The sequence below is a fragment of the Laccaria bicolor genome, genomic scaffold, assembly GCF_000143565.1.
Source record: "Laccaria bicolor S238N-H82 LACBIscaffold_8 genomic scaffold, whole genome shotgun sequence".
In the NCBI taxonomy this organism is placed as follows: domain Eukaryota; kingdom Fungi; phylum Basidiomycota; class Agaricomycetes; order Agaricales; family Hydnangiaceae; genus Laccaria; species Laccaria bicolor.
Window position 1 is genome coordinate 695,425 of NW_001889879.1, and position 27,287 is coordinate 722,711.

Below are 27,287 nucleotides of genomic sequence, written 5' to 3' on the forward strand. Positions count from 1 at the left end.
GGTCGCTATAACTCAAACGGGATGATGAGGGTCAAAGGCAGAAGGTCAGTCACGTTCGCGTGACATAACGCGTTCTGGTTGTCACAGCAATGGTATGAACAGGACGATGTAAAAGTACAAGCTACGGAAGCAGAATGGGAGAAAGTGATAGTACAAGTCGATTCGTTAATCTCGCGTAGCAATCCATTGAGTTTAGAACGCCGTCACTCCTTGAATACCCAGGTCTTCCGCAATTATGACAGCTGCTTTTTCGCCCACAGCGATAGCGGTGTTGTAGGTATTTGCGCCTACATTCTCAGGTGTGATGCTGAGATCTAAAAAAAACAGGGTCAGAGGGTCCCAAATATCTGAGAGTACCTCAATCCTCACCTGCAACCTTGAGATTTTCGACTCCATAAACGTTGAGTCTTGAATCGACGACTCCACCCTCTTCACGTGGTTTCATGGCACAAGTACCAATCTGAAAGACTTGTAAGAACCGTTATGACGGACTACGAGCGACCCCACTCACCGAGTGCCAAGTGGTTGCAACTGTTCAACATAAAACACTTCAGTGAGGAACAGCGAGTGGCAAGCAAAGACGAACCAGTGTTTCTATGGAAGTCATCAATGGCTGCATCGTCTTCAGCCGTATAGACAATCTTTGGTGAGTCGATCGGGTCAGGCCCAGAGGCGGTGGTTTTCACCGCAGCTTGACTACCTGCGGGGAATTCTGGGTGTCCAGCTGCCAGCTCGCCACGATATGAGTCCATCCTACGGGCAAACTCGCGAGTCCACTTGTAGGCCCATCTTAGAATGCCTAAATCAGCTGGGCTATCACAACAACCCAACATCAGCAACACTTGGGCGAAAAGGCAAAGAAAGGAACCTACTCGTCCAGGTACCCAGGATGGAAATCGAGCAGAGCATAGGGGTCTAGCCCAGCGGTGATATGGACATACCCAGTCGACACGGGATAACCCTGTGACGGCTAAGCATCACATGAAAAAGAGAGCTTGCTACACTTACTGAGAAGTATACCATGCTGTAGCACTTGCCTCTCGGAACATTGGGGTTTGGACCAAGGTAGCTAACCAGGGCGCTCTTGTAAGCAGGCGAGGGAGTACTTGAATCAGCTTACGCAGTTAGGGTTCCTGATAACATGACAGGCTTGTCGGGTGCATTCGCAAAGTAGGTCTTCCACCTGTTCTCAAACCCAGGTCCGATCTCTTCGAGCTCTTCTGCGTTGGGCCTCAGCTTAATGCCAGCATCGACTCCACTGGATGACACGTTAGCGCTTCCAAAATCGTAGAGGGTCCATAAATGATTCACTTGTGGGACAGCAAGCCCTTGCCACCCTCGAGCCATTGAGTGGCATAGGCTGTCAGTGGAAAATCAATGGTCAGTTATGATTACCCAGGAGTATTAATACACTTACGTGCAATCTCGTCTGGTGTCCCATGGAAGATATCATCCAAGGTATCCGCATCTTCCGCCGCAACAAAAGGCGTAAACATTAGGTTGTGATCTGAACCTAACATCAGGACATAACGGAATTGAAGGAAACTATAGTCTCACCCATGTAATGTTCACCGACTCCTGGGAGGTTAACGATCTCCTTGATGTCATTCTTCTTCAGAATTTCACTGGCTCCGATTCCGGATCGTTCCAGAATTGAAGGTGATCCAAAGGCTCCCGCGGAAAGGATGACGAGGCGAGATGCCCGAGCTACAGATGGTTCTTGTTCTCCTTTGGCTCTTCCGATCTTGTCACCCACGTACTCTACCCCGACTGCCTTGTTTCCCCTGCAGAACATCGTAAGAATTGTTATTATGTTGTCCGGTCAAACTCACTCAAAGATGACCCGAATGACTCGCTGCCTATCCAAGACCGTCAAATTCTTGTTTTCATCCTGCGTGTAGATGTAGTGATGAGGTGCATCGGAACGTCTGCCGGACTTTCCGTCGATGTACCTTGATATGTTCGCCATGAGTTGAAAAGAAGACTAAGGCAGGTATCACGGTTACCTTGGCCATCTCTGCAAGAACCCTATTCGTCAAGTCCCATGGCAAAAAGGGAAAAAAGAGAGCGACGCACAGCATATACATTGACGTTGCGGAAATCATTGATGTCATCGCTCTGACCCCGCTCTTTGTCGTAAGCTTCAGCCACTGCAAGGAATTGAGAGCCAATGTTAAACTGGCTGCTGGCAAGCGATACTTTGATAGGGCCTGATTTCCCATGAACGGAAATGTCATTCACTTCAGGTTCGAATGTTTCAGCCTAACACGAGGTTTGAGAAAAGTGGTGAAGCAATGAACAAACGGGCCAAACCTTTTTCAAAAGAGGTATAAGGTCTTTCGAGCCCCATCCTTTGTTACCAAAGAGTGTTTCCCAGTCATCGTAGTCCGAAGCCGCAGCACGAGTGTATACCATGACTATACCACTTTGTAAGCATCCCGGTATCTCTGAGCATAAACCACTTGCAATTGACGCTAGATCCTCCGCCGAGAGCTCGTCCGCAGGGAACTATAGGCGATCGTCCATTCAAAGACTTGCTCGGCTTGCCAACATGGTACGTGAATGTTTCTCCACCTCGTGCGAGGTTACTGAAGTAGCGCGCAGGCTGGATGTGTGTTTCGACTTCGCGAGTGTGCGGGCCAGCCTCAAGAATCTAGAATCACTGTCAGTCTATCACGCAGCCCCTCAAACAAAGAGGGATCACCAGAATCTTCAAGGAAGGGTCTGCCTCTGCAAGGCGACCAGCTACAACACACGCCGTAGCACCGCCTGGCGCGAAATTTCAGCGTTGGAACAGACCTGCAACATTACGTCTAATAAGCACTTACCCCCGGCAAAAATAATATCGTAGGTCTCAGATTGCGCAGAAGACATGTTGTCAGGAGAACAGAAACCAGATCGTTTCCTCAATGCCCCGCCCTACTTATTTATCTGTCAAACTGATTGTTATCGATGAAAAAACCCTGATCAGAATCTAGTAATTACCAGGCAAACGTTTGGAAAGATATCAAAGTAGGTACATCTTTCCACGTGTGACACCTTCAATAGAAGTGCTGGAACAGAACTCAAAATGACTACAGCCATCTTCCGCTAAAGGCGCCTTTCTATCAGTGGTTCCCCTGGGATTCGGATGGAAAATACCGGAATCAGCTGACCCTTTACGATACAAAGCCTAGATGTTCAAATCGAGTTTGAAGAGGCGTGAAGGCCCGAGTATTAATGCGGTACTATAGGGTACTATCCATCGAGGATCATACAGCTAGGCTTGCCAAGCGCCTAGCTATCGGCATGTGAGTTTTGCGGCCCGTTCAGATTGAAAGTCTTGCGTGAGTGACGAGGTTGCGTACGTTCTTCGCGATCGGTGGTAAACAGTAACGTTTGCGTGAGACTTGGTTGCACGCCCGTCTCAGGGTGCCCAGAATCTGAGACAAATTGAGTTTTAGTAGCAGTCGGACAAGGAGCAGAAGCGAGTTGGCTCCAGTGTAGGACCGGTTTCTTCGACTTCTTCGATGTTGCATTGCAATGATTATGATCCGGTCGCAGTCATCTTCCATTACCAAATAAATGATGAATGCCATTGACCACGGACAAGAGGATAAGAGTTATGTGAGAGTCAAAGATAGCCTGGGACGAACGTCAATGTTAAGTCGACATCAAAATCGAGATGTACCGAGGAACAGTACACCGTCCTGAAGTAGTCATGGCGGTGTCAGAAGCACTAGCGAAGTAGCCCCCAGTGCAATTCCGACTTTTCCAGCTTCTTCAACGTTGGATTTTGGCCGACCCTCTGTGATATTGATCCATTCAAATAATTGAGTTGCATGAACTGAGTCGGCGTAAATTGCGCGTCAGACCGCATACTTTTTTCCCAGTGCTTGAGGCCCAGAGACAGTAAGTTATCGGGGAGAGAATGTCAGATAGGGAAGCATAAAAAGTACAATGACATACCAAACATCATTTCTACATCGCAACATTTCACAAAATGTTAAATATTCAAAATTGCAGAAGTAGAGAGATCGAGCATACGAAGCAACATCAAGGAGACTGATTAGTAGATACATCATACCCAGTGGCTTGTTTTTCCGGCTCCACTGGTGCTTCCAACACGGTAGGAGGTGGAGGGGGGAGAGCAGTGGCCTTCCACCCAGTCCTAAAGGACGCGACGGCGGCAATAAGGCCGAAAACGCCCAACCAAGCCTGTTAACCCCGCGTCAACGACAAAATAGGGATGGAGGATAGGTGGCTTTCTACCTCGTTTTGGAATAGCCCCTGTTCCAATGACCTGATGGAACAATATGCGATGAGTGTATTGTGCCACTGAGATCATGATAGCATACCAATGAATAGTTAAAGGGAGATATCCAACATTGATCACAACTTCTGACCAAAAGGCATCCCATCTCTGCTTTAACTCCTGTTTCTCCGTCTGCGTCAACCCAGTCCCTTTCGCCTTCTTCATCATCAACTGCCTCTGCTGCAGTATCTTCCTATCTTCCACCAGGTGCGCAAAATGCAGGACAACATATAAAGCCCAGAATCGACATGACCACATTCCCAGTCTATCGGCGTCTAGTTTAACTTTCTTGATCTTGGAAGAGAACAAGGACAAAGGGGAGGTGACGGTGGAGGGGATGATCTCGTGTGAGAGGAGATACCAGAGGTGTTCGAGGGGGTAGTAGGCGAGCATTGACCATCCTTGTAGACGTTCAATGGTGAGTAGGTTGCGTGTAGATGGGGGGCTTCGTTCCAATGATATTAACCATTGGAAGATGGGCAAAAGGCCTAGCAAAAGAAAAGGTTAACTCGGGTATGAGGATGAGTTTAGAGTGAGGCTGACCCCATATCCTCCATAAAGTGCGCCCGTCGGCTATAAGATCCCCCAGCTTCGCATACGCCTCAGCACTACGGCTGTTAGGAGTTTGACGAAGGCCTGCGCGGTGTTGTACACGCGCGCGTAGTTGCAGAAGTGGGACGATAAGCTTCACGGCGTATTGTATGACCTTCAGTACTCATTTCATCATCGAAAATGGTTCTAGGGTGAGTCAACCAACCATGAACAGCTTGCTGTAAAGAAGTACGTCAGACTAGACAGTGAGTTTAGATGTGAAGCAAACGCAACTCGCTACCGCTCCACGTCCCGAGGTATCGCACTAAATGGTCGAGGGTCTCTGAAGGTTGAACATGAGCGAAAGCGCCCAAGATGGCGTCGTTCAACCGGGCTAGAGTTATCGCTTTTGGTGGCTGGGCCATTTCCTATCTTTACGTGGTGTAATCAGCGTGAAAACAAGGAAAGATGGGAGGGAAAAGGCTCACAGATAGCCGTCGACATTTATCTCTTTCCGAGGACGCCTGTGATAACCCGAACTCCTGATGCGCGGGTGGGAAGTAATTACGTAACCCAAATGATTGTATATAAACCTTGTCCCAATTTTTTTGAACCTTAGAACAAAACACTGTGGACATAAAAGTTCGGGCTCGGTATAAGCTTTTCCGCCTCCTTGTCCGCGTTCCCGTCCCCTAGACTATACCAAGGTGCCACAGGCACTGGGTTTCGTTCTGCTCGGGATTTTCTCGCTTCATTGCGCTCTCCCTCGTTGGAGGCATCGCCTCGCTGCTGGTGCTCATGATGGGAGGGGGGACGTGATAGAGGGAATCTTGGGTTTGGGTGGAACCTACAAATACCTACGTGACGTCTTCTGTACTTTTTGCTCTTTGAGTGCTAAAATTATCTTTTTTTCTTCGTCTCGAGTGACTGGGAATTTTCTGGGTCGTTATCTGCGATGTGCACCGCAAGTGCGACTGCCTGTTTTGAAGTTTGCACTGCAGTGTTCGTCGACCAGCCATTTTTTTGAGCCATAAAATTGCCTCAAGTTCTCGGGCAATGATTGAATGCGGCTTCCACTCACACACTTTGTATCGAGCATCCAGTTCTCTTTCCCTCTCTCAAAGCTAACATTATTTTGGTTATCCAGGCTATCAAATCCGTGTCCTCCAAGGAAATTCGGACGAGCTAACTTACGTCTGCCTTCAGATAATCCTCAATAGGATGATAGTCACATTAACACTGGGACTGAGATCAGGAGAGCGTATCTGCTTGGCTTGAAGTCGTGAAACCTTCGGTCACGGCTACTTTGCTTCGACAAGACTTGCGTCGACTCGGATCTCCTTCCTATCCCAGTGCTCTCACACGACCCCTTGCCCTTCGAGGTTGGAGGGAAGCAGGGAGAACGTATCTGCAAGTTGTGGGACGTTCATCATCGACTCACATCTCAAATTTTTGATGAATGATGAAAACACCATGCATTCAACACATGTAACTTGGTATCGACCATACATTTCCCTCTCTATCCACAAGACCAATACAAGCCCTTCAAATAACACTCCATCCTTGATCGACCGGGATAATCGCCCCATTGACACCGCGACTAAGGTCAGAAGCAAGGAACAAGATAACATCAGCACATAATCGCGGTTCAGCAACACCTTCATTCGTCAACACATCTTTGACATGGACATCCAAAACAGGCCTGTGTACCGAATCAGCTCGTCAAACCCAAAAAAAGGAGAGAAGACGTACTTCATCCTCAACATCGCACCCATATCCCACTTCGAAAAATCCGCGCCTTTAGCAATGTTCGTTTTTACAGCTAGTGGCGAACCAATCAGCCACCATTCAAGAACTCGCTTGTCCACTCACCCCCAGGACAAACAGCATTACACCTCACTCCATCATCCTTATACAACCACGCTGTGTTTTTCGTAACACCCACCAACCCATGCTTACTCGCCGTGTATGCAACACCCGCAACCGCCCCACTAATTCCCGCCTTACTCGACACATTCACTATACTCCCCCCCTTCCCCTTCTCCCCGTCGCCTTGGGTCTTCATAACCCCAATCACCTCCCTCATAAGCCTCACAGGCGCCGTCAAATTAACGGTCATCACCTTCTCCCATACGTCATCACTCAACGTCTCCACACCCTCATTTCGGTCTATAATACCAGCCACATTGACCAATATATCAATACGCCCACCAAAGGCTTCTTTGGCTGCCTTGACGATGAGGGAGGGCGTGGAAGGGGAGCCGAGGTCCGCTTGGTAAAAGGAGAAGTGGGTGTCTTGGAGACCTGAAGGGGCTTCTGAGAGGTCGACGCCGAGGACGTTGCAGCCTGCTGAGATGAAGGCTATGGCGGTTTCGAGTCCGATTCCGCTGGATACGCCTGTTACGATTGCTACCTGGCAAGAAAGGTGTCAGATTTCGATTCAGCAGAGGAGGGTGGTGTACCCCACTTTTCCTTCGAGGACGTTCATGGTGCAGGTGATTGATGGGTGGTAGGTGCTAGGCTAGGCCTATTTATGTAGATGGGTTGAGTGTCCTTATGGGTATACGATTTCAGCGACTTTATACTCGTGAATATCCAATCAACCCTTAAATTTATCGAATGATCCTACATATATTTCGACCCCTTACGAGCCCGTGTACGTTGCGTCGCCTGACACCTTCGAATATTCGGGAATTGCTCGGTGTGTACAGCACCTCTAAGCTCTCCATGTACATGTAACCCGTCCTCACGGTCGCCCATTGTCAACGTATACGACATACGTAAGTACTCCGGGTACTCAGGAGGTGAGTAATAAAGCGTAATACGTACTTCGTACAAGGAGTCCGATTTACAGTACTGGAATTGAATATCGAATATGTAGTATTGGAGCCCGTGCGTAACATGTGTAACATATGAGGCACTCCGGCCCCCGCCCTCTCCTCCTCCTCACTCTCCATCAACGCCCAGATGATCTCCCCACCCAATTGTCCAGCCTCCTCGAAGCTTGACTCAAAGAAACGGCTGGTCTCCTTCGATAAACCTTAAAATTCCCAACGAAACATACTGGCTCCATCCCCTGGCTGCTACTACGAAGCAACCATGGCTCTCTCCGCTTCGATTCAGAAAATCCCACGTGCGACAGTCCACAACATTTCTGTAGCACTCCATCACCTCAATTTTGAAGATCCCTCCAAGATGGATGCCGCTGAGCGCGCGTCGCAATCTTATCAGATACACTCTAGGGTGTTCCCAGGCTTCCACAACATTCTTGTGTCAATCTCATGAACCCTTTCCACAGTAACCTCGAGGCAGAGCCCATCCATGGCCGAATGATCTGTATAAGCTCAATGCCAGTACTTGTTGTCATCGAGAACGGAACTGAAGGCGAACATGCTAAGTCAAGTTGCCCGGGCTAGCAGCGAGCTCTTTCAATTCGCCAGCTCAATGACCTACCTTTTTTCAAAGGATACTGTACTAATCCAATCAATTTGTTGGTCACAGGGGGCAGCGATGAAACCTCTCTACAGCCCACGGCTGATCGTCATTTCGACAAATTTTTCTGGCAGTCACCTTGCTTGGTGAAGCAAAATTTCGTCGCGTCAGTCACATGCCACAGGATGTGACGATTTGGAATAGATTGGAACAGTATCTAACGCGCGCCACACACGCGCCGAGGTCTGCATCACATGAGGACTTCTGTGATAGGCATATACTCAAAACCCTCGACCTGCGATTCCCATTCCATTCCTCCTCCACCCTCAAGTTGGACGATATTCTCGTATCTCAACTCCATCTTCAAACTATCTTTATGTCAGATGACCTGGGGCTCTGCTCGACAAGCTCGTTTCCTCGATGCGCCGGACGCAGTTGAGTATCTCAAACGTGTCAAACAGCACTTTACAGGCGATTCGGTGACATTGTCTACTTTATTGCGTCGATTCCGCACTTGGATCGAAAACGAAAGGTGATCGACCTTAGTTACCCTGCAACTCCTGGCTGAATCCTTTTAATTGAGCACTAACCCTGATTTCGAGCAATCAGCTATTGCCATTGCGCGTACATTGAGGACCAGTCCTCCTTTGTTACAGGGGTTCAATTCTCTGCTCAAGAAGGGTTACAGAATTGAGTTTTCCAACAAAGTTGAGATTGTAGATCTCTTTGTGGGGGCAACTCCCGCCGCCGCAACGATACAGTCTCTCTCAAAGTCAAATGTACCGTATCCCGCCTCTGCCGCAGATCTTCGGGGTTTGCTTTCTTTAGACCAAGAGCTGGAGGAACTACTGGGGTTGGAACATGGAAAGTATGGGGACGAGTATCTTACATGCCTCTCTCAACTCTTACAATTTGTGAGGCATTGTATTTTGAGGCGCTTACTCGCTGATATCCGATTAGATCATGGACGACACTGCCACGGATACGGATCCTGCTACATCTTCTCGATGTAGGCGCAAAGCGTTACGATTTCTCCGACAGTTAGCGATAAAGCGGTCCATATTGCCACCGTCATTGTTCTTAAACAATCTGAAGCGTGAAGATAGTAATGGGCATGCGGTGGGGGGAGGAGCCTTTGCCGTGAGCATTGTATCATCGGTCTTGAGGGCCGTTTCTCATGAGTCTCAATGTCAGGACATCTACAAGGATCGCATTCAGGGTACTGCTTTTTGTTTCCGTGTCTTGCGTATGTTTGTCACAGCCGAGGCACTCGGAGAGCGCGAAAAACTATACAAAGTAACTTTTATCGTGGCTGATCGTCAATCAATATGAGCGCTAAAGGTGTCTCCAGGAATTTTGTTCAGAGGTTCTTGTTTGGAGACAACTTAAGCACCCAAATATCCTCCCTTTCATAGGAGCAAGCACAGAATTGTTTTCTCCCCGATTCTGCTTCATTTCTCTCTGGATGGACAGGGGCGACATCATGTCGTACTTAAAACAAAACCCCCACCACGATCGATTTGCTGCGGTACGCTAATCTGACAGGGAGTAGTATTCTTCTCAACACTGGTATGATATAGGTCTGTCAAATTGTTGATGGAGTAGAATATCTGCACACCCTTGATCCTCCCGTCACACACAAGGACATCAAAGGAGTGCGTTCAACCGACTCCCAATTAAAACCTTTTTTTAAGCTTTCAACTACTAGGCCAACGTGCTCGTAACTGACGAAGGTATCTGCTGTCTGGCGGACTTTGGCCTCTCCTCTATCTTTGATTCGCAACGAGTGGATAAGACCGAGCCTGGACTTCAGGGATCGATATGTTGGCTCGCGCCTGAGCTCATGCAGCCAGGCCGCCCATCAGCTCACAGTGCGAAAGCCGGCGATATATACGCACTGGCTTGCACTATCTATGAGGCAAGTATCGCTGTTCTATCTCAATGGCTCCAAGCCGACCTCACTGTCAATCAGATCTACACCGGGAAACCTCCTCTCTCGGACCTTCCCAACAGTATTGCTGTCATGCGCAAAGTTTTAATGGAAAAACAGAGGGCTCCATTGCCGCCGGAGGGGACGGCGTGGACTTATGAAGAGCAGTAATTATGGGTTCTGGTTGGGCAATCATGGGCTGAAGATCCTGAGGAGCGATATGAAATTAGGAAGATCAAGAACTTCTTGAAAGACCTTGTCTGCGATAAAACTCCCGAAGGACCTGAGGAGGTTTGTGCTCGTGCATCCCTCGAAGAATCTAGATCAACAGTAGCCGACGAAGGTCGTCAACTTATTGCAGACAATGAAAACATCGTTAACGCGAAGGCCTGGCTAGAGAAAGAGCTCAGTAATCCTGCGATGGGAGATGCTGTTGTTGACCCTTTTACCCCGTTTATCGGGGAAAGGGTAGAAACTCCAGACTGCCGAGACACTCGTGAATCAAGTGCGCTTGGGAGTCTAACTCAGCTTCGTCTTGAGCGTCGAGAACGCCAAGATTTGAATAGCAAAGGGCCGCCCAGGGGATCTCCTTCGGCACCTTCCCTGGATCTCTGGAATGCACGTTATACTCATGGACTGGCGACACCTATTAGTCCCTCGCCATTGCCTTTTAATCCACATGCACTGGTACCATTTACACCATCTGTGGTTGTGGCATTAGAGACCCAGATCCAGCCTCGACTAACTTCACCAGCATTTGTTTCTTCAGCTGGGTTCAATTATAATAGTTTGAGCATCGATATCCCCTCTGTTACACCCTTATCAAGCATTCTTCAACCTCATCCACCAACACCTGTGTCAACGACAACAACCTCTCGAAAAGATGACGTGGTTTTCAATTGTTCGGCTCTCTGTTCCTCTTTGACGACTTATTCCTCCTTGGGGGAATTAGCCGAAAATCGTGAACAATCCCGTCGTTCAAACCAGGAACCATCCGACGTTCCAATATCTGCAGCCGCCGGCGCAGAACTCCTATCGCAGCCATTAACAACTACTTTTATTGACAGCAATGCGAGATCTGGGGTCAGAAAGTTATCTGACAAGGCCAAGGCGTTTTGTCCAATGACTTCAAGACGTTCGACAACTCCGAGCCCTGTCATGGAAGTGGAAGTATCACCTGCAGGGGCTGCCCTAGTAATGTCATCGACTTCTCAGGGTGTACAACGCAAACTCGATGCTTCCGTTGCTGTGTTCCCACGGGGAGTCTTGCCATCCGACATTCCAATATCTGCAGCCGCAGGCGCAGAACTCCTATCGCAGTCGTTAACGACTACTTTTAGTGACGGTGATACGAGATCTGGGATCAGAAAGTTATCTGACAAGGCCGAGGCATTTATTCCAATGGCTTCAAGACGCTCAACAGCTCCGAGCCCTGCCATCATGGAGGTGGAAGTATCGCCTCCAGGGACTGCCCTGGTAATGCCATCGATTTCTCAGGGTGCACAACGAAAGCTCGATGCTTCCGTTCCACGAGGAGTTTTGCCATCCGACGTTCCAATATCTGCAGCCGTGGGCGCAGAACCCCTATCGCAGCCATTGAAAACTACTTTTATTGACAGCAATACGGGATCTGGGATCAGGAAGTTATCTGTTAAGGCCGATGCGTTTATTCCAATGGCTTCAAGACGTTCGACAGCTCCGAGCCCAGTTACTATGGAGGTAAAAGTATCACCTGCAGGGGCTGCCCTGGTAACGCCATCGGTCTCTCAGGGTGTACAACGCAAGCTCAATGCTTCTGTCCGTGTGTTCGTTCCACGGGGATCCTTGAAACAGGCCTCGACTCTCGACCAAGCTCAGCTTTTTTGATAATTTCGACGTCTTGTGACCTCTTTTCGGAGCGACTTTTTCCCAACTTTTTCCAGTCATCCACCCAGCCAATAGTGACAGCTAAAAACGAGTAACCACAGCCCAGCAATCGTTCTATCATATTTGTGCATACATATATCCATCTGGCTGGCCCTGGATGAAGGTTACAGACCCTTCAATGTTCCTCTGCGCGTGGAAAACGAGAATTATCCTCATATGCTGGAAGTCACATAAAAGTGACTCTACCAGAAAGAATACAAAGATGTTTCCGGGGAATACACCATGTCGAGGTCTGAGCGTTGATGAGCGTAGATTTTGACTGTTTATTTCCTTGAACAGAGCCAGAATTTTACGCTCTTTCAAGTCCATCAGGAAAACATAAGGGTTATCTTTGGTGTCTTTGTCTCTGGGAACCGAATCTTTGAGTGCTTTGTCTTTGTAAAAGCGGTCTTTCAAGATCTTTGTCTTTGGATGTGAATCTTTGGTATCTGACTTGGAGCTTTCACATCTTTGAGTCCATAGGTTGGTCTTTCATCATCTCGAGATCTTTCCACTTATTGTTCTGAGGGAGATTGTTACTGTTCGACATCCCATAGCTGTATATATTTATTGACATAAAATGTGGAAAGGGTGGGCCTGCGAACGCTGACAGTGAAACAGGATGTGAAAAAATCAAGCGGTGCCATAATGAACTTGCCGGGATGAGATATATTGTTGCTGATACCCTTCCACCAAGACCCGGGCATTTTCGACTGTCAACAAACATGCCTGCACAAGCGACTCGGTTCCATCGCCATTCGCATCAAGCAGGACGTTGTTGGATATTGAATGACAGAACGTGATGGAAAACGGCGTTGTGCTGTTACATAAGTTCAAGTCTGAGTGCCCGGCCCTCAAGAGAACGCGTACCCACGTGATGTTGGTTCGAAATCGTTGAAGAAAAAATTTCTTCCCGATCATGCCGCTGGCCTTGCGTTCATCGTTCCGTCCACTCTCATAGCCGGCATAAAGAGACAAGTTATCCGGACGCAACACCCTGCTGACTCGACTGACTTCAACCTACGCTTCGTGACGACACGCAAAAATGCCGATTTTGGATTGGAAGCTGCAAACTTCGAGCGGTGGGTGACTATGGGATTGTGGACGTCGTATTTTCTGAACCTGGGTGCGTAGTTTATTCTGCTCAACTCAATACCGCTCATTGACGATTGTACAGCATCTATGTCCTGACAACTGTTACTGGGTATGTCGTGTCGTCAAATCCAGCGCAACGGTCACTACGCCGTCTTCCCGACGTTTCCACCTACAGCTGCAAGTTCACTTAACCCGTACATCTCATTTACGTGTCCTTGTGCCCCACTATGTCTCATCAGTAGCACTGCCTCATCTACTCCATCCCTCCTGACTTCCTCGCCCTCCGTAAGTCACCACACGCACCATTACCCATTTATAGTCCTCTCACCACACCTCTTCCAGCTCTCCGAACCCCCTCGCTTCCTTTGTATCAAGCCACACCCAGTGCAGAAACCTCCCCGTCGTCAGGGGGCACCGTCATCGTGTCCTTCGTTCTCCGTGCGCTCCTCACAGCCGGGGTCATTATCTCCCTCTGAGAATTGCATGTGCCCTGATTCGGCATTGGCATACTCTCAGGCTTCCATCCGGCTGCGTGAGTTGCCTTGTTCCGCTCGTAGTTGAATAAGACTGACTCAATTCTTCTAGTCTGTGTAATATCAAGCTTGATACTCGACACGCTTCGGACAGGACTACTTCGAGACCTTTCGTTCTTCCTGGTGGCAAGCCTGCATACCTGTAAACCTATCGTCCACTCGAGTATTTGAGGTTGGAAACACGAAGTGCTCATTGATTTACAGACCTATTACCTACGTGAATGTCCGATCGCCGTCACCAGTATCCCACATCTTTAGCCAGACCGTTGAAACAGGCTCCTGAGTGCACTGACAAGGAAGTTGTGTGTAGGGGCATGATGGGTTGGATAGATAGAGAGATGAAGATGGTTTATATCTCAGACGTCGTGGTATTTACTGTTTATACGTTACTTGAATAAGATTGATTTTAGTGCATCTGTGGTATGATAAGCATGAGTGAAAGACTTGTAAAGATATCATACAAAGCCAAAGATGGTCTTTGGAAAGCTCTATGTTCGTCTTTGAAAGATTCTCAATGGTCCCTCAAAGATGACCACATCTTTGAAAGAAATTGTACCTGTCTCCCGAAAGACGTGGGGTCTCTATGTCTTTGAAGTCTTTAGGTCTTTCCAAAGACCCCAAAGATCCTCAAAGACGACCCTCATGTTTTCCTGATGTCCGAAAGCGACTAGAAATAAATCGAGGCCGTTACCGGCGGACCCATGCATTACCGTTCACCGGGTTCCTCGACTGCCTCCAGTGTGCGCGTCGGAGAAGTAGTAACTTTGGACATGGCTTTTGTTCCAAGATCTTCAAAATTCAGAACGTTCGAGGGAGCGATGTGGAGTTTACTTTTTCTAAAAGATTAGACACGGTGCCAGCACTGCTAATAGATGTTAAACTATGTTAAAAGATAACCAAAGTCTTTAATCTCTGTGAACACGGATACAACGATTCGATGAAGATTCGGGTGATTATACTCCGGGTATGGCGAAAAGCGCTGTAAATGAATACTCTTGTCATCCCGATGTCCTTGAGGCTGGTTCTCACCCGGGGTTAGTATGAGCAACAAGGCACCTTCAGAACGAAAAAGAACGATATGAACCCTGAATTGAACGCACTTCAAGCAAGCCAAATGCATAAACGTTGAAAGTCAAGATCTCCAGAGTCCAGAGCTCAACATCGAATTCGAAATCGCTCATCTGACCCTCCAACCAAGTACTCCAGGTTGATCATCCCCAAAAAACCAAAAATACTTTCCTTCCACCTCACGCCTCCCCCTCCCGCTCCCCCTCCCTCTCAACCTCACTCTCCATCAACGCCTTAATCATCTCCCCACCCAACCGTCCAGCCTCCTCAAATCGCGCCTCAAAAAAACCCCTAGTCTCATCAAACCTCCTTTTATAAACCTCAAAACTCCCAAACGAAACACACTGACTCCACCCGCGGGCTGCTACGACGAACTCGAGGTCGTCTGCGCGGTGCCATGTGTCGTGCAGGGATGAGTGGATGGCTTGGTTTAGTGGTGATTGGTTTTGGGGTGTTGATGGGGACGGGGAGGAAGGGGATGGGGACGGGGAGGAGGGGGAAGGGGAAGCGGGGGAAAGAAACAAATGTTCAGCTACGCCAAGGAATAACCTGAATATAGGCGTAGCTGCCACCGAGAGGTGGTGGTATGGGTTTATCCTTAGATGCGCCCAACAATCTACCATCGCCAATAACGACAGGTGCGAGTTGGGTCTGTATCTGCTAGGCGGGGATAATACAGGCCCGTTAGGTGACAGTGGTGAGTTGCTGCCATTTGAGGTAGAAGGAGGAGGGGAAGGAGGCATTTTCGCGAGACTAAACCTATCAAGCACGTCCGCAGAAAGAAGGATCGGTTTCCTCCCCCTTTTCTTCTTCTCCTTCTCCTTCCCCTTCCCATCCCCACTACCATCACCATCACCAAAAACAACACTCTTAGCCCACATCACCCGTTCCCTAAACACCTTCCTCCCTTCCTCCTCCCCACCCCTTATCATCAACTTAAACAACTCCGTCGCGCTACTCGCGTATTGGTCGATCTGTATCCGCGCGCTGGGGTTGAGGATGGCGAGGCCGGCGTAGACGTGCCATGCGTTGGAGTATATCCGCAGGGCGAGGTTCACCTTTGCGGTTTCGATGCCCCCGACGTAGAGGCCTTGTTCCCAGGGGTAGGAGCGTGCGGAGGCCCATGCTGTTCCCATGCTGAGGGCGAAAATTATAGTTAGAAGGAGAGGAAAGGAGAAGAGAGGGGGAGGGAGAAAGGTACCTGAGAAAAGCGGCATGCGTTACGGCTTGTGTATTCGCCGTTACCAAGTCGTGTTCGTCGTATGACAGATAAACAAATCGCGATTTGAGAGGGGAGAGGATGGTTTCGACTAGGAGGAGCGCGTCGTCTGATGCTCGATGTTTTATTAAAACCTACACATTGTTTTGTAAACCACCAAAGAAAAGAGAAGAGAAGGAAAAAACGCTACCAAAGGCTGTCCCTGCGGACTAACACTCGGCCCATGTAACGAGTGACATGACACGATATGCACGTCTTTGGGGAGGTACTTTTCAAACGCTGCTTTTTCTGGAGCTTTGACGGATGTTTGGCCTGCTACGATCGCGTGCACTTTTGTTGCTATCGTTTTCGCGTGTGAGTGAGAAGGAAAAGAGGAAGGCAAAGGGGGGAAGGGGGGACGTACAAGGACCGAATTGGGCAACGACGCGGTCTATAAACTCGGCTTCGACGGAGTAGATTATGAAATCGGAAGAACGAGCGACGGCGTGTCCGTCTTGTAGTACGCTAATGTTTGGTTTTTCTGTAGAGCATCCCTCAATCAGCCGTTTCCTCAACACGCGAGAAAGAGGGGGAGCGAACCAGAATAAAGCCTCTGTAAGGCGTCGTATTTCTCTGGTAAATCACATACGTGAATCCTATATCCCAAAGTCGGCACGGAAGAGAAAGAGAGGGGGAAGAGACCCACTTTTTCCACCCAGCTTCATCAAGTATATCAGCATACATCTTCCCCATCGCTCCCATCCCTATCAACCCGATTGTGGGCTGCTGATCTGCTGGTGAATCTGGCGAAACGCGGGGGTCGACGTTGATCGGCAACTTAGGGTCTGCCATTGTGGTTGTGTGGGCCCTGGAGTTTTGTGGGTAGGCAGAAGGTGAGGAGCTTGACGTTGAAGGTATATGTATGTAATAGGATCGGACGGAGCAAGGGTGCTGTTGGATAAGAATTGCACGCGATCTCGAACTGGGATGAGAAGGAGAGCGAATCGGTTGTTTACTTTAGACGGATCGGCCAAATACTAATTACTCTCGAGGATCGTTAGGGATCTGATAATTCCTCAACCGCAAACGTGGGCACTGCGCACATACGATTGATTATACACGATTTATACGCGTGCCCAGGGGAAATATCAAAAAAGCCTCAAGGCACTTCTTGTACTTATTGTATAACGTACATAATAAGAACAAGAAACTTTAATTCTCGAAGAACACTCTTTTCTTTCATCCATCTATACCAAACCCCATCTCTCCATATACCAATGGACACATCTCAAGACGAAGAAGAACTCAAAGTAACATTCTACCCCGAACTCTTCCTGCAACGGCGCATCTGGATCCTAAACGTCCTCAGACGCGAATCCATCACCCAAGTCCTAGACGCAGGTTGCGGAGAAGGCGAACTCCTCACAGTCCTCTGCCAACCGGCCCCATGGCTCCCTGCTCCCCCTGCTTCCATCTTGCCTCCTTCTCCCTCTTCTCCTTCTGCTTCTTCTTCCCCAACTTCTACCGCCACCTCCCCTGAACAAATCACAGCACCGGAATCACCAACATACAACACAGAAGACGACATACCCAACCTCCACATATCCTTACTCCACGGACTCGATATATCCGCTAGTGATCTAGAATTCGCGATCGAACGTACCCAACCACCACCCCCCGAACCTGAAGTCGAAGACAAGGGGTACAGGACGTACTCGACAGGCGTACAGCGCTGGGAAGATCTCCAAGTCCAGATCTGGAAAGGCGGCTTGGAGACGATCAACGAGGTGTTCGTAGGCGTCGAATGTATCGTCAGCACTGAAGTGTATGCCTTCCTTCTTCTGTGTATGTGGGGTACCATATAGCTGACGGATCTGACGCGTAGAATCGAACATCTCCTCCCTGAAACCCTTCCAGCATTCGCACCAATGCTCCTAGGCGTCTACCACCCCCTCTTCCTCTTAATAACAACCCCTTCATACACCTACAACGCGCGCTTCACCTCACCCACCTCCCTTCCCTCTGTGCGTAAAGGTTTCCCGGACCCAACGAAAAGGACAGATAGGGTATTCAGACACCACGATCATAAATTCGAATGGACATTTGTAGAATTTTCCGAATGGTGTAACCGTGCAGCGGAAGAGTGGGGATACGAAGTGAAGGTATCTACCGTTGGCAGAGCGGTGGAGGTTGATCCGTGGGGGCGGGAGGAGGAATTGGGTGGTGCTTCGTGCGTTGCCGAGTTTCGTCGGATCGATGCGAAGCATAGTGACGGGGGAAGAGAACAACGCGCCCGAGCACTCATCGCTTCCTTAACCCTCGAAAGCACAGAACACACCCTCCTAACAACACACACCCACCCCGCGCACGCATCCTCCCAAACGCCCTTATCCCTCCCCATCATCGCACAACGCGTCAAAGCGAAGATGGAGGAATATAGAGAAGCGTTCATGCGCATGGAAGAAATATGGTTCGAGCGTGACGTTTGCGTTGGGTGTGGTGGGTTTATCGAGGTGCTCGTACGTGCCATTGAGGAGTCTTCTGAGTTGGTGCTTAGGAAAGAGGGGGATGAGGGTGATGGCGGGAGGACGAGGAGGAGTAATTGGGTCGTTGAGCTCGTCGGTGCTGATATCCCTCGTCGGGATCGGGACCTTTGGGCTGATGCTGATGAGGGGAATAGAAGTTTAGATGGCTTGGTGCCGGGGGATTGGACACCTGGTGAGGGGCCGCATGAGTTGCCTGATGGGGGTACTAGTGATGAGTATGATTACTACGAGGGAGAATCGACGGGCGCGGAGGGGGATGTTTCGTGGGGTGATTCAGGGGAGGAAGAAGAAGAAGGGGAGCCTGGGTGGGGTGGTTTGCGTGGTTGGGGGAAGTACAAGCTCAAGCGCAAAGACGGTGAGGAGGAAGGGGACGTACGTGATTGGGGGAGCGTGTTGGGTGATTGGGGCTCGGATGGTGAGCAGCAGCAGCAAAGTCACGGTGCAGGTGTTATACCCCTTAGTGCGAGCAGCTCGACGGCTGGGTGGGATGGGGATGATGATGGAAGTGATAGTGATACTACTTCGTGATTTTCTTGCGGCAAATTCTTTTGGGAAACTTGGAATGTATGCATGCATGCAGATATTATTGATACAACAAAAGCTGGTTTCGTGGTTAGCTTACTTGATTGGAATTGGGGGAGACAAGATCATCATACCTGGTATAAAATACTACTCCACTCCGCCGCCCCCCCTCCTTAGTTAGACACCTTAAACTCAATGGTTCCCAACCGTCCTTACAGGCGCTATACAAACACCCATCCCATCAACACCACACCTCAACCAGCACCGTGAAGGAGGGGACTCACCAATAAGAGGATGAAGCTGGGCCATATATGTGATCATCCACAACAAATAAAACGCCGCTAGTCCGACCATGAGGGCTGTTCGTATCACACTGTTCAAAATTCACCCCATTCAAATGAGTTGTGCGCAGTTCGAGAAAGAAATATGTGTAAAGGACGACTGACACTTGATTAGGACCTTTTGGAATGAACAGCGCCGTGGCGGTCATTAAGCCTGCTGTTATCACCAGTAGGAGGAACACGGGGAATAGGGAGGACATTTGTTGGAATGTTCAAGGAGACGATGATGGGTTTGAGAAAGATGAAGGCCGTGGGAAGTTGGATATATATAGCTCAGGCGTGCAGCAGATTTTTTTCTTTCTTGTCTTTATAGATATTAGAAAGTGAGTGAGTGGAAGGGATGGTTTCTTTTCAGTGCGTACTATTCCTCTCCTCCATTCTTCCAATCCAAACTGACTATTACCCCCCACACACAGATGTCACAGTCAGTCCTCTCCTCCCTGAGCCCTCCGCACAATCTACACGTTAAAAAAATAAAATCCTAACCCTCTCTGGTGGCAGCATGCGGCGACGTCGTCAAAAAGCCCAAACTGGACACACACAGATCAAGATGTCACGGCGGTTTTGACTGTATAGACTGTTCCACGACCTTCAATACCCCAGCGGAATATAAAGGCCATACGCAGTGTATAAGCGAAGCGGAGAAGTATCAGAAGAGTTTGTATAAGGGGCCTAAGACTGTATGTTCCTTTCTTTCTCCCTCCTTATCTTACGTCCATCCTCAACTGAACTTGACTTTTTTTTTTTTTTCGAAGGGAACATCAGCGCCTAAAAACAATTATCCACCACAACCACCTGTACCGGCAGCTCCAGAGGGAGGCAGCTGGAACCAGAGCTACTCGGGCCGCGGTGGGTTCGGTGGACGCGGTCGAGGACGAGGTGGAGGTGGAGGCGGGAATGGCTGGGGTCGGCCGGTCTATAATGGAACTGGTGCGAATGATACGCCGTTGGGTACGCCGACGAGGGCGGCGTCTCCTGTCGCGTCTGTGGTACCGGAGGTAGGCGTTGTGCGTCCAACTGTGGAGATAATCCTGATCTTTGATTGAGCAGATCTTGGTGAAAGTCCCAGAGAAGACGAATGGGACTGTGGGGAAAGTGAAGATGGTGACGGATGCTGCTGCTGCTGCCGTGCCACTTCCATCGTCGCCCGAGAAGGATGAGGAGGCAGAAAAGGAGAAGAAAAAGGCAGAGAAGGCGAAGAGGAGGGCGGAGAGAGCGGAATCGAGGAAACGAGGTCAGGAAAAAGAGGAAGAGAGAAAGATGAAGGAGAAGATAAAAAGACGGAAAGAGAAAGAGGCGGAGAAAGCTTTGAAGAAGCTCCGGGAGGTTAAAGAGGCTGAGAAGCCTGACAAGATTCGCGAGAAGAAAAAAGAAGAGGCTCTTGAGGCCGAAACCAATGGCCAAGTCAATGGTGGGGAGAAGAAGAAGAAACGGAAGCGGGTTGAGGAGGATACGGAAGAGGTCACGGCGGAGGTTGGCAGTAGAGAGAAGAAGAACAAGAAATCGAAAAAGGCAAAGGTCGACTCGGAGGCCAACAACGCGGACGTTGGGATGATTTCAGGGGAGGCGGCGGAAACTGAGGTCTGGGAGAAAAAGCGTAAAGAGAAGAAGGAGAAGAAACGGTCAATGGCTGGGTCATGATCTTATTCGATTTATACCTTAGAGATTTGCTGTCCGGTGCCTATATGATATATCGCTTAGAGGCTACATGGGTCATATGATACCACTCAACCCTCGTGACGAAATCGAAATCGATTGGGGTTATCATTGTCAACCACAGCAACTCTCCCTCAACCCAAGTCCAACCCCCATGCAAGCTCTCCAAGTAAGTCCACAAACCGCGTCGTTCGTTCGCCTCCACCAACCTAACCATAACATCAACCAGTCCAGCCTGTTCGCCGTGCGCGAGTACCTAAGCCCAGTGAGCCTCATTATCCGCGATCTGGCATCATCTCACCGTCAACCCCATCTATTAGGTTCTCAAAGAGAGCAAATTCAAAGAACACGGCCGTATTACACCCGGTACGTTTCACGATCGTCTATCACGTTCCTTTCTGCTCACCGTGAAAGGAACAACAGAGGAATACGTCGCTGCAGGTGACTTTTTGGTGTACAAGTTCCCCGTATGGACGTGGTAAGCTTTCCTCCTCCATCTTCCTCACGAAAACTAACTGGGTCCTTGTTACTTACGAACAGGGAAAAAGGAGACGCATCCAAATCCCGCGACTTCCTCCCACAAGACAAACAATACCTAGTAACGCGTGGCGTCCCCTGCCTCCGGCGCGCCACCTCCCTAGCCTACACAGACGCAGACGAGGACGCCGAGCGTCTCCTCTCCTTTGCTGATTCCTCTTCGCCCTCCGCAGACGGCGACGAGTGGGTCGAGACGCACGCGGGTCGGCAGGCGCATCGAACGGACTCTGCGACGAATGCGGGTGAGATTGCGGATATCCCTGATTTGGATGGGGATGGGCCCCATGGGGATGAGGAGAGGATTTCGAGGGGCTTGGGGGGCGTGTCGTTAGCTGGGGGTGAGGGTGTTGGGCCGGAGACGCCTGATTTAGACGATATCCCTGATATGGAGGAGGATGATCTGGAGGAAGGGGATGATGAGGCTACGGCTGCTGCGCCTAAGACGGCCGTTATACCCGCTGCTGCTGCCGGGGTTGATGCTAGGTATCTTTATTGGGTTTTCTGAAAAAGTCGAAAGAGTGCTGATGGTTTCTTTGTAGCGCTAACGTGGAAGTCGCAAGGGGCAATCTTCTTCAAGTCCGCACGTACGATGTGATGATCACATATGACAAGTATTACCAGACCCCACGAGTTTGGCTGATTGGCTACGACGAGGTTCGCCTCTACCCTTTTCCCTTCTATTGTTCAAATTAGCTAAACCGAAACAACAGAATCGCACCCCACTAACCCCCTCCCAAATCTTCCAAGACATCTCAGCAGACCACGCCCAGAAAACAGTAACAATCGAACCCTTCATCCACTCCGCCTCTCTCCAAGCCGCCTCCGTGCATCCATGCAAACACGCCAGCGTCATGAAGAAAGTCATAGAACGGATGAACAACAGCGTCGTCGAAGAACAGCTCGCGCAGCGTGGTAAACCCTCCTCAACGGGGAAGGACACCCCGAAGAAAGAGAAGAAATGGCCGTTCAGCCGAAAGTCATCTGGGAGTGCCAAGGACATTCAACAGCCGCAAGCTGGGGCTGAGGAAGAGGAGGTGGAGGGGATGAGGGTTGATTTCTATCTGGTTGTTTTCCTCAAGTTTATTGCGAGCATCGTGCCGACTATTGAGGTCGACTCGACTACATCCTTTTGAGTTTGATGCCACTCTCCCTTCATCTGTACCTCCCCAGCCCTCCCTCATTGCTAGCCGTCGTTTCTTTTACCTGTATTTTTTTCTACCATTGTTGGTACTTAGAGGTCTTCTTTCTTTGTGAATACGTTGCAATGTGGAATATGTATCTGTATCTTTCGTGTTTTTCTGACAGACTTCGGAGAATACATAAATCATGTATCATCTCACCCCCCTCTAACAACTCTTTGAACTCCCATACACATACACTGTGAAGACAACTCAAGGGCACCCTCAAGATGCAGAAGCTTGGGAACATGAAAAGCTTGTGGACTTTTAAAAAAATTACCATCCTTGACTTTCTTTTGCTCAAATGACACAATCTATTTTTTTGAGAACAACAAGGCAAAAGGTGCATCATAATGGGTGGTAACTAGAGACATGTGCTGCATTTATGAAATTCTGGGAAGGTGGGCTGAAACTTTTATAAAGCTAAAATCAAATAAATGAGAAGACCTTGGAAGACTTGGAATATTGATACTCACGAAGACGATTGTCCATAGCAATCTTTACAAGGGCCTGTTTCTTTTGGTCCTCAGTTTTAAGCCGAGAGGCCTCCTTGATGGCAATTTTAATTTTTGCCACATCAGCAGACAAGTTGAACTTTTGCATGGCTGATTCAAAGGGGGCAGTGGACTTTGAAGGATTCTGTTTCCACAGAAAGAAAGAGTGCTCTGCAATGATAGCAGTCACTGAGCAGTAAAATAGTAGTTATGATAGAATGGTCATAAATGAGAGTAGACACACCAATACATAGAAAGGCAATGTCCTTGAAGGATTTGGTATTGTGAATCTGGATAGAATTATGTGGTTGTCAGAATAATGAATAGCATGTACACAGTGAAGCTAGTGAAGGTTTACCAAGGACCAGTCTGTATGATCGAGGACATCCTTTGCCTAAAAATAGTAATTGGTTCAGTCAATACTACTGGTTTTTATTAAAATATTGGAAGAAACAATAAAATACTGACTGTCTATTTGAACAAGTGGAGTTTCATAAGTGTTTTTCTAAAATTGTAGAACTGAACTGACAATCTCATCATTTCTTAGCAAAATAAAAAGAGAAGAAAGCTGAGACCTACCTTCTATTTAAAACACAGGCCACCCTCTTATCAACAACAAGTAGAGAAGAACAGTCGGATGGTGACTTACATCCTGTTTAAAACCCATGGCATGCTCTGGTCAGCAACAAGCAAGAAGAGCCGGCCAGATCCTGACTTACTCGCTGTTTAAAACCAAGAGCATGGTCTTGTCAGCAACAAGCAGGAAGGGCCAGCCAGATCCTGTCTTACAGCCTGTTCAAAACCCAGAGCATGCTCTTGTCAGCAACAAGCAGGAAGGGCCAGCCAGATCCTGACTTACATACTGTTCAAAACCCAGAGCATGCTCTTGTCAGCAACAAGCAAGAAGGGCCAGCCAGATCCTGACTTACATACTGTTCAAAACCCAGAGCATGCTCTTGTCAGCAACAAGCAGGAAGGGCCAGCCAGATCCTGTCTTACAGACTGTTCAAAACCCAGAGCATGCTCTTGTCAGCAACAAGCAGGAAGGGCCAGCCAGATCCTGACTTACATACTGTTCAAAACCCAGAGCATGCTCTTGTCAGCAACAAGCAGGAAGGGCCAGCCAGATCCTGACTTACATCCTGTTCAAAACCCAGAGCATGCTCTTGTCAGCAACAAGCAGGAAGGGCCAGCCAGATCCTCTGACTTACATACTGTTCAAAACCCAGAGCATGCTCTTGTCAGCAACAAGCAGGAAGGGCCAGCCAGATCCTCTGACTTACATACTGTTCAAAACCCAGAGCATGCTCTTGTCAGCAACAAGCAGGAAGGGCCAGCCAGATCCTGACTTACAACTGTTCAAAACCCAGAGCATGCTCTTGTCAGCAACAAGCAGGAAGGGCCAGCCAGATCCTCTGACTTACATACTGTTCAAAACCCAGAGCATGCTCTTGTCAGCAACAAGCAGGAAGGGCCAGCCAGATCCTGACTTACAAGCTGTTCAAAACCCAGAGCATGCTCTTGTCAGCAACAAGCAGGAAGGGCCAGCCAGATCCTCTGACTTACAGCCTGTTTAGAACCCAAGGCATGGTCTTGTCAGCAACAAGCAGGAAAGGCCAGCCAGATCCTGACTCACCCACTGTTTAGAACCCAAGGCATGGTCTTGTCAGCAACAAGCAGGAAAGGCCAGCTAGATCCTGACTCACCCACTGTTATAACAAAAGCATGATCCCATTAGCATCTACTTGAGGCCCACTGGATGTTGGCTTACCGCCTGTTCATATATATTATTTTGTTCTACCACTGTACAGTCAAGTAAGGTCCACATACCATATGTGGAAAATAATTCAGTATCTTCTCAACCATCTTCCTCCACTCTCTCTTTTCTTTGAATAACTTCCAATCTGGAAAGACAACTCTGTTATTCTAGATAATCAGCAATTTACCAGCATATAATTCAAAATGAAGCAACTACCTTTTAATTGCATATTCAATTGACAGAGCCACATTATTTTGCTGCACTGTAAGAAACAGCTGTAACAGTGTATCATCTGAAAAGGTGGCTGCTGTCTTCCTCAGCAGTTCACTGCAGTCACTTGTGGGATTTTGCATATCTGTCAAATGCAATTAATCTATTGTCAATGAGTAAATGAGTTTGTTATACCTCGAAAATACACATGATCCTTGGGAGGATACTTTCTCTTGAAGAGTTGCTTGCCAAATTTCTCTTCAAACCTGGCAACTAACTCTTCTGGAGCTTTATTTGCAGCATCTTCAACATCCATTCCAGTATCAACCAGGTGTTTGATGGTTTGAGCATCAAGCATATCTGCTTTTGTAAACAGGACAATAACAGGAACTGTGCACAAAAAGGAAAGGTGAAATTCATGAGATTATCAATAGTTTACACACCTCTACCAGTCCCACACTCATCAAAGAAAGTTAACTCTGCTCTTGTAAATGGTCTGGCTTCATCATTAATTGGGATGCAGTACCTACACAGGGTGTATTCAGATGCACTTTAATGTCACAACTCAGTCACTCACCAAATCACATGCAGATGATCCTCAAGCCAGTTGTTGGTTGAACGTTTTTGCAGAAACTCCTTGACTTTATCCAGCTCAGATGTTCTGCCTGCTTCAAAGCCACGTGAGTCATGAAAGACAAATGCTGTATTGCTCTCAAATATCATTTCATTCTCAATATCGTGCTCCCCTCTCTGCCACACTTTCAGTAAAATGTAATAGGGAGTGTAGATCCACATTACCTGTGCAGTTGGATTGAGCTCAGACAAGTCAATCTTTTTCACATCAATAATGATAGATGATGATGTCTAGAGCATGGAATACCTCATGACCCTCCGGGTTGAAAATTTTCGGCTGTTCCGTTGTATTGCAAACTCGTTGGAGAATGGTTGTCTTCCCCGCGTTGGCGCGGCCAATGATGAGGACGCGAAAGCGGTTGGTGAGGTTTCGAACTCTGCGTGCTCGTCTCTGTTGTCTTTCTATATCCTCTGCGGCCTGGGATTCAACATTGGAAAGAGACATTTGTCGCTGGGATGCCTGAGATGGTGGAAGTGGTGAAGAACCAAGATAAGCGCCACGCAGTGTATTGTTTGGTTATGCTGGGTCAGCCACTCGAGTGACGTCACTGACTCGCTTTTCGTTCTTCCCAAGTTCTTCCGTTCGTACAACTTGATTCCCTTGACTCAATTTCCAATATATACACACGTCATTGGCTCCCCAACTGAGCTTTTCAATCTGCCCACGACGATCGTGAAAGCGCGCAAGTTTGTTGCCAGATTTGAACATCAACCAAGCGGCGAGGGAGTGCGAGGGAGAGGGTGAGTACAAATCTCAAGTACTCAAGGTTAACTTACCCTGAAGTTTTGTTACAGTCCAGGTGAATGCCCCTTCGAGTCGCCATTCGAGCTCCAGCAGTGGCATGAGTTCGCCACTTAGTATACACAAGTCTCCTCGGCAGCGGGCTTCTGTCTAGGACGTCATTTTCCTTCATTGACCACGTACTAGAGGACTTAAACTACGGTGACTGAAGACCCGGAAGGTTGAAGAAGTGGCTGTAACATGAGCAGTATGAGACTAAATCCTACTTGGTACGATCATCAGCTACAATTCTATCGTGATGTGCCATCCCATTTTGCCAATGAAGTCCCCGTCTCAGCCAAGATCACTGTTCTCCCCCATTTTCCCTTCTCACACCCCCTACGCATTTGTCCGTGAACCGCGACGTCCGTGTAGGTTTCCACTCCACTGGTGGCTTGAAGGCGTACCTTCGATCTTGAGTATGCTCCCCACCATCAGGAAAGAAGGCTACATGAAAGCCTGTAAGCAATGTGGATCCGCATCGAATGACACAACTCACGCTGTCCCTATCAAACTATGTTCGCCCTTTTCTTCATTGCCGTCAGGGGTAGCGCGTCGTTCTATCGTCCAACAGCAAGCTAGCCACAGAGAAATATCAGAACTACGCCGCATAACCCCAAGAACTGGATGTATGCTACCTTTCC

General features: G+C 48.6%; 10 protein-coding genes across 10 annotated transcripts; 4 read left to right on the plus strand and 6 right to left on the minus strand.

Moving 5' to 3' along the window:
• Positions 1–192: 192 nt before the first annotated feature.
• LACBIDRAFT_318049 (uncharacterized protein) lies at positions 193–2,874 on the minus strand (the record flags this gene model as incomplete). The annotated part of the gene is made up of 17 exons (XM_001879434.1): positions 193–314; positions 370–460; positions 512–531; positions 587–813; positions 873–961; positions 1,009–1,069; positions 1,121–1,258; positions 1,312–1,360; positions 1,418–1,507; positions 1,558–1,784; positions 1,833–1,952; positions 2,007–2,017; positions 2,077–2,262; positions 2,314–2,417; positions 2,467–2,653; positions 2,705–2,769; positions 2,829–2,874. 17 exons carry the CDS (start codon positions 2,872–2,874, stop codon positions 193–195), a joined length of 1,833 nt encoding a protein of 610 aa, XP_001879469.1.
• Positions 2,875–5,682: 2,808 nt separating this feature from the next.
• Positions 5,683–5,844, minus strand: LACBIDRAFT_318051 (uncharacterized protein; the record flags this gene model as incomplete). The annotated part of the gene is made up of 1 exon (XM_001879435.1): positions 5,683–5,844. One exon carries the CDS (start codon positions 5,842–5,844, stop codon positions 5,683–5,685), a length of 162 nt encoding a protein of 53 aa, XP_001879470.1.
• A 475-nt stretch (positions 5,845–6,319) lies between these two features.
• LACBIDRAFT_293724 (uncharacterized protein) lies at positions 6,320–7,313 on the minus strand (the record flags this gene model as incomplete). The annotated part of the gene is made up of 4 exons (XM_001879436.1): positions 6,320–6,527; positions 6,578–6,647; positions 6,698–7,238; positions 7,293–7,313. The coding sequence occupies 4 exons, from the start codon at positions 7,311–7,313 to the stop codon at positions 6,371–6,373; spliced, it is 789 nt and encodes a 262-aa protein (XP_001879471.1). The 3' UTR covers positions 6,320–6,370.
• A 1,907-nt stretch (positions 7,314–9,220) lies between these two features.
• On the plus strand, positions 9,221–10,358 carry LACBIDRAFT_318053 (uncharacterized protein; the record flags this gene model as incomplete). Its single annotated transcript, XM_001879187.1, has 5 exons — positions 9,221–9,553; positions 9,609–9,785; positions 9,838–9,912; positions 9,966–10,175; positions 10,230–10,358. The coding sequence occupies 5 exons, from the start codon at positions 9,221–9,223 to the stop codon at positions 10,356–10,358; spliced, it is 924 nt and encodes a 307-aa protein (XP_001879222.1).
• Positions 10,359–13,137: 2,779 nt separating this feature from the next.
• LACBIDRAFT_325684 (uncharacterized protein) lies at positions 13,138–13,891 on the plus strand (the record flags this gene model as incomplete). Its single annotated transcript, XM_001879188.1, has 5 exons — positions 13,138–13,178; positions 13,227–13,296; positions 13,430–13,472; positions 13,507–13,719; positions 13,773–13,891. 5 exons carry the CDS (start codon positions 13,138–13,140, stop codon positions 13,889–13,891), a joined length of 486 nt encoding a protein of 161 aa, XP_001879223.1.
• A 1,076-nt stretch (positions 13,892–14,967) lies between these two features.
• Positions 14,968–16,838, minus strand: LACBIDRAFT_248404 (uncharacterized protein; the record flags this gene model as incomplete). Its single annotated transcript, XM_001879437.1, has 6 exons — positions 14,968–15,925; positions 15,990–16,141; positions 16,198–16,346; positions 16,411–16,527; positions 16,587–16,642; positions 16,693–16,838. The coding sequence occupies 6 exons, from the start codon at positions 16,836–16,838 to the stop codon at positions 14,968–14,970; spliced, it is 1,578 nt and encodes a 525-aa protein (XP_001879472.1).
• Positions 16,839–17,263: 425 nt separating this feature from the next.
• On the plus strand, positions 17,264–19,060 carry LACBIDRAFT_318056 (uncharacterized protein; the record flags this gene model as incomplete). The annotated part of the gene is made up of 2 exons (XM_001879189.1): positions 17,264–17,811; positions 17,872–19,060. 2 exons carry the CDS (start codon positions 17,264–17,266, stop codon positions 19,058–19,060), a joined length of 1,737 nt encoding a protein of 578 aa, XP_001879224.1.
• Positions 19,061–19,246: 186 nt separating this feature from the next.
• On the minus strand, positions 19,247–19,595 carry LACBIDRAFT_318057 (uncharacterized protein; the record flags this gene model as incomplete). Its single annotated transcript, XM_001879438.1, has 2 exons — positions 19,247–19,427; positions 19,501–19,595. 2 exons carry the CDS (start codon positions 19,593–19,595, stop codon positions 19,247–19,249), a joined length of 276 nt encoding a protein of 91 aa, XP_001879473.1.
• Positions 19,596–19,735: 140 nt separating this feature from the next.
• On the plus strand, positions 19,736–21,036 carry LACBIDRAFT_318058 (uncharacterized protein; the record flags this gene model as incomplete). The annotated part of the gene is made up of 5 exons (XM_001879190.1): positions 19,736–19,749; positions 19,812–19,819; positions 19,897–20,075; positions 20,151–20,393; positions 20,446–21,036. The coding sequence occupies 5 exons, from the start codon at positions 19,736–19,738 to the stop codon at positions 21,034–21,036; spliced, it is 1,035 nt and encodes a 344-aa protein (XP_001879225.1).
• A 2,710-nt stretch (positions 21,037–23,746) lies between these two features.
• LACBIDRAFT_318061 (small GTP-binding protein domain) lies at positions 23,747–26,325 on the minus strand. Its single transcript, XM_001879439.1, has 9 exons — positions 26,110–26,325; positions 26,028–26,060; positions 25,807–25,979; positions 25,673–25,755; positions 25,425–25,619; positions 25,236–25,374; positions 25,032–25,186; positions 24,399–24,462; positions 23,747–23,773 (listed from the first exon to the last, which is right to left on the minus strand). The coding sequence occupies exons 1-7, from the start codon at positions 26,305–26,307 to the stop codon at positions 25,108–25,110; spliced, it is 900 nt and encodes a 299-aa protein (XP_001879474.1). The 5' UTR covers positions 26,308–26,325; the 3' UTR covers positions 23,747–23,773; positions 24,399–24,462; positions 25,032–25,107.
• Positions 26,326–27,287: the final 962 nt, after the last annotated feature.

Excerpts from the sequence above, each read along its gene's own strand:
- LACBIDRAFT_318061 (XM_001879439.1), bottom strand. The coding sequence starts at position 26,307 with ATGTCTCTTTCCAATGTTGAATCCCAGGCCGCAGAGGATATAGAAAGA. Across the intron at positions 25,980-26,027 it reads AGCTCAATCCAACTGCACAG|AGAGGGGAGCACGATATTGA; the intron begins GTAATGTGGATC and ends AAAGTGTGGCAG. Across the intron at positions 25,620-25,672 it reads TGAGTGTGGGACTGGTAGAG|TTCCTGTTATTGTCCTGTTT; the intron begins GTGTGTAAACTA and ends TTTTGTGCACAG.